Source organism: Octopus bimaculoides, chromosome 4, assembly GCF_046866305.1.
Source record: "Octopus bimaculoides isolate indiv1 chromosome 4, ASM4686630v1, whole genome shotgun sequence".
In the NCBI taxonomy this organism is placed as follows: Eukaryota; Metazoa; Mollusca; class Cephalopoda; order Octopoda; family Octopodidae; genus Octopus; species Octopus bimaculoides.
In genome coordinates this window covers 129,844,887-129,849,886 of record NC_142931.1, presented here as the reverse complement: position 1 = coordinate 129,849,886, position 5,000 = coordinate 129,844,887, and the positions used below count along the sequence as shown (strand labels likewise).

General features: G+C 35.2%; 1 protein-coding gene across 1 annotated transcript in view; it reads left to right on the top strand.

Annotated features, from left to right (window-relative positions):
- Positions 1-5,000, top strand: part of LOC106882026 (uncharacterized) — a 28,613-nt gene that overhangs the window by 5,373 nt on the left and 18,240 nt on the right. The window contains exons 3-4 of the mRNA XM_089350124.1: positions 543-707; positions 2,648-2,760. Coding sequence (XP_089206250.1) covers positions 543-707; positions 2,648-2,760 — 278 coding nt within the window. The remainder of the gene's footprint in view (positions 1-542; positions 708-2,647; positions 2,761-5,000) is intronic.

The following is a 5,000-nucleotide window of genomic DNA, read 5'->3' as shown; positions in this document are numbered from 1 at the left end:
AATACAAGTGAATTTTTTTCTTTGTTTTCCTTTACATCGAAGGCGGGGAATTTCGTCAAAGCATATGGCTGGCTCTAAGTACACGCCATTGACAAGGCCCAAAAAGACCGAAATGTATCTCGCATTCTCGCTAGCCGCTACTGGGACGATTTTCGTCTACCTCCGATATACATTTTAAACACACCATATTCGTAAGAGATGTTATAACCGGACGAGTACTGCAGTAAATATATATTTACATTAAGTATGATACATAGATGGTTTTATATATATATATATATATATATATATATATATATATATACATACACACACACACACATATATATATATTCATACATACATATATATATACGTACGTACATACATACATACATACATATATCAATGAAAATTTCTGAGAGAAATTGTTTGAAGCAATGTAATCTCTCTCTCTCTCTCTCTCTCTCTCTCTCTCTCTCTCTCTCTCTCTCTCTCTCTCTCTCTCTCTCTCTCTCTCTCTCACACTCACTTTCTCTCTATCTATCTCTTTATCTCAAAAGGTAAACCACTGTTCCCCTGGTGTCTTGATTTGTCAAAATCTTACTGCGGAATTCAATGTCTCCAGAGTGGATTTGCTACAGATGGACGAACTGGATGTCCGATCTGCCGCTGTCGAAAGCGTTGCGAGGTAAGGTACACTCATCCGAAACTTCTTAATTCTACTCTCTGATCTCATAACCACCCCGAGCTTTCCTGCAGCAACTCTCTTCGTTTTTTATAAAAGTAGACATTTCCGTAACCTCTCAGTTAAAAGCTCTACAGCGCCCCAGGTAAGTACTTTCAATGCCCACACCGCAGATGCAACATCTTTCTTACATCAACAATATTTCAACCATCACCGGCGCTATATCACCTAAAATTTCTCCTGCACGACAACCAACGTCACATACTCAATCATATGCAAACTTTACGGCGCCTTTTAATTTAGCGTAGGTCGTCACCTCGTCGATCATCGAGCACATACAAAATAATCTAATACGCATACAAGGTCAGCCTGTCGACACCCACTCCGACACTAGGGGGTCACTCCATTATCTATCTGCACACCTTGGTACCGCGCACTCAAGGAAACAGACGGAACAATATATATTTAGACTTAGAACCGTAACACTTGTGAATTTGAATGAACACTTTTTACCTCCGGCTCCTTCTCCTCCTCTTCCTAATACAGTGATCACTGCTTTACTCTTTTCTCTACATTTTCTCTACAACGCCTCATCCATCTTCTTTTCCTCCTTCTTTTCTCTTTCCTTCTCTCTCTCTCTCTCACTACTTCCTGTCGACACATACTCTCTCACATTGTTTTGCGTTCTCTATCAGTTGCTGCCAGTCGTCCTAACATAGAGGATTTAAAAACTCTTCTGCCTTTCCACCTTTAATTAGCCCAAAAGTAAGATTGCTTGAAACGTCGAAAACTCCACTTCCACTTCACCGTCCTCCGCAATATTCCATTATTCTTTCTCTTTATCTTTTTCCAATAAATACAGTACTTACCGATGCAGCACCACCAATCTTTGTATAATATATTCCTTATTATATTACGTCTTAATAAAAGATGGTATATCTTCTACGCCTTAAAAACACATCTTGTCTAGAAAGGCGAGATTGTCACAGCTAGGATGTCATCTCGATCAAAGCCGACTTATAGCTACACATCAACAATGGAGAGTAATCTTAGATCGGTTTTCAATCTAGTTTATCTTATGAATAATTCAGTCTATATAATAAGTTTAAGTTATAGTTGTCATTGTTCTTTTTCCTTATTTTTTTCTTTCACAAACGGATATTGAATGAATTTTTAATTAGAAACAGTCGTCATTATATCCCTCCAACTCGTCTGGAAACTGCTTAATTCTGTTTGCTAATCCTATAAAACAGTTTGATAGATTGATTACATAAACAGATAGGTAGCTAGATAGCTAGAAAGAGAGAGAGAGAGAGAGAGAGAGGCAGCTATATAAATCTTTGTATGTGTGTGTATATGTGTGTGTGTGTGTGTGTGTATCCACGTGAAGGCACATGACTTAGTGGTTTGTGTGTTGCACTTACGATTGCGAGATCGTGATTTCGGTTCCCAGACTGAGCGTTCCATCGTGCTCTTGAGCGAAGCCCTTCATTTCACGTTGCACTGCGATCATTTCGTCGCCTAACATGTGACACATGGTGCACCTGCACAGGTAATGTCAATTTGATGGAGGAAGTGAGCTTATGTGAACATAAACATTCGATCAATCTGTATGTTTGTTCGGCAAGAAATTATTTTCTTCAATAAGTTTAAGCTATAGTTGTCATTGTTCTTTTCCCGTGTTCTTTTCTTTCACAAACGGACATTGAATGAATTTTAAATTTGAAACAGTCATTATATCCCTCCTACTCGTCTGGAAACTGTTTAATCCTGTTGCTAATCCTATTAAAATAACTTGATAGATTGATTACATAGACAGACAGCTAGCTTGCTAGATACATAGATAAATTAATGGAGGAAGTGAGCTTATGTGAACATAAACATTTTATCACTATGAACAAAGCATCTGTGCGGTTGTTCGGCAAGAAATTATTTTCTTTAATAAGTTTAAGTTATAACTGTCTATATTTTCTTTATTAGCTACTAAGGCTCAACAAGAGGGACGATTAGAGATTTATACTCAAGCCAGACCCATTCGTTCTAGCTATTCTTGCAACGACGTTTATCCAAAAGCTGTTTTGGCTGTCGGGAGGGTGAGTGGTTTTCTCACTCCTCTGACTAGTTTTGGGTGTTTCCACAATCAGATTTTTATAAAGCGTTTTACTTATAGTTTTCTGAAATATGCCCACCGCATTGGAGTAATCTTTTATGTCAATGAACATGTTATTTGAAATGCTGAGGATCTGCATGTATTGTGTTGCTTTAGGTGGTGCACAAAGAAAATTTCTTGAAGTAATGTTGGTGTGTTCTTGTATATATTTCATTAGCTGTGTATTTTTTTGTGTGTGTTTATTGCAGTAAGGTTCATTATACTTTTTAATAGTGGTTTCTGTTTTGTCTGTGGTACTGGCAGTGGTATTGATGGTGTTGGTAATATGGGTATTAGGGTTAGTGGCTGTGGGAATGTGTCTGTGTTGTGGGGAGGGGCTGTGGTTGTGTCCGTTTTTCGTTTTTTTTTTCTTGTGAACGTCTTTCCATTCTTTGTCTTTTTTTGTTTGTTTGTTTGTTTTTGCACATGCCTGAATGAGACATGGGAATGGGTAACTCTGTTGGTTTGGTATCTGTTGGTGTTCCTTTTAGGGCTTCCTTTTGAGGAGTTTTTGCTGTTTCTTTTCTTTTGCTACTGTTGTTGTTTCTGCTGTACTTTTTGTTGTAGTTTCTTATTTCTTTATTGCCCAAACAAGGACAAACAAAGGGATTAAGTCGATTACATCGACCTCAGTGCGTAACTGGTACTTAATTTATCGAACCCGAAAGGATGAAAGGCAAAGTCGACCTCGGCGAAATTTGAACTCAGATCGTAACGGCAGACGAAATACAGCTAAAGATTTCGCCCGGCGTGCTAACGTTTCTGCCAGCTCGCCGCTTTGTTGTTGTAGTTTCTGCTACCCCTTAGGGGTTAGCCGCATTTAAGTGGCAAATATACTTCACGTTGTCGTGCAGCTACTGTTTATACCTCGTTCAGGGATTTATTAACTATATATATATATATATATATATATATATATATATATATAGTTAATAAAAAAAAAAGCATCTATCAGAAAGAAGTACACAAAAAATAGAGCAGGAATTATTACAACAAAATTTTATATACAGGTACCACAAGTTTTGGGGCTTTATGGGTGCGAAACTCTATATAAAATTTCGTTGTAACATATATGTGTGTGTGTGTGTATACGTATATATATATATATATATATATATATATATATATATATATATATATATATATATATATATATATATATATATATATATATATATATATATATATATATATATATATAATTAAGAGGAATGACCACTACAAATCACCATTACCACGAAGAGTGTGTTTCTCAAGAAAAATCTCAACAAAACGCCAAAATGTAAAAGTGAGCAAGACAAATGAATAAAATGTTCTCTAACCGGTAAATTAGCTGCTGAAATTTATTAACTGCAGAGTTATTTCCGGCCTTAGCGCGCCAAAGTGAAAACATTTGAAAAATACACCCAAATATAATTTGTAGAACTTTATACATGCTCTGTTTCGGTTGAGCGTTCTGTATCTAGTTCTGGAAAATATGTTTTACAAGCGACAGACTACGCTGACGACCTTGCAGATATTTGCGTGTTTACATACGTAAATATTAACAAGTGAAACCATGGTACGTAGGTAATCGTTTTATATTTCGTATATTTTCATTTGTCTTACTTATTTATTTGCATTTTGGCGTTTTGTTGAGATTTTTCCTGAGAACACACCCTTCGTGGTAATGGCGATTTGAAGTCTATGTTTAGCATATTAGGTGTCCACTTTAGTAGTCATTCCTCTTAATTTTGTATATAACACAATTTTTAATCTTTGAATTTTTTTAAATATGCTAAGCCACTGGTTTTAATTGATTAATATCAATTTCTACCCTTATTATTTAATTTTATATGTATATATATATGTATATATATATATCTATATATATCGGCCATGATGAAATACCACAAGGTATAGAAAATACGTATTCGCCTTTATATATTTAATCCTTTATATTGAACACTCAATATTTCATCTATTCAATAAGACATTCAATACTTTATTTCATTGTACCATCCATTTTTATTTTATATTATATATTGTATATTATATTATATATTGTATATTCCATATTCTATATCCCACATTGGTTTTGCAGGAATATAAATAAAACATAAAAAACAGACAGTGTTGGAACTCTTTCAAACAAAATAATATATTCCTCTATACACAATCATACAAAACCCCTTTTTTGTATTT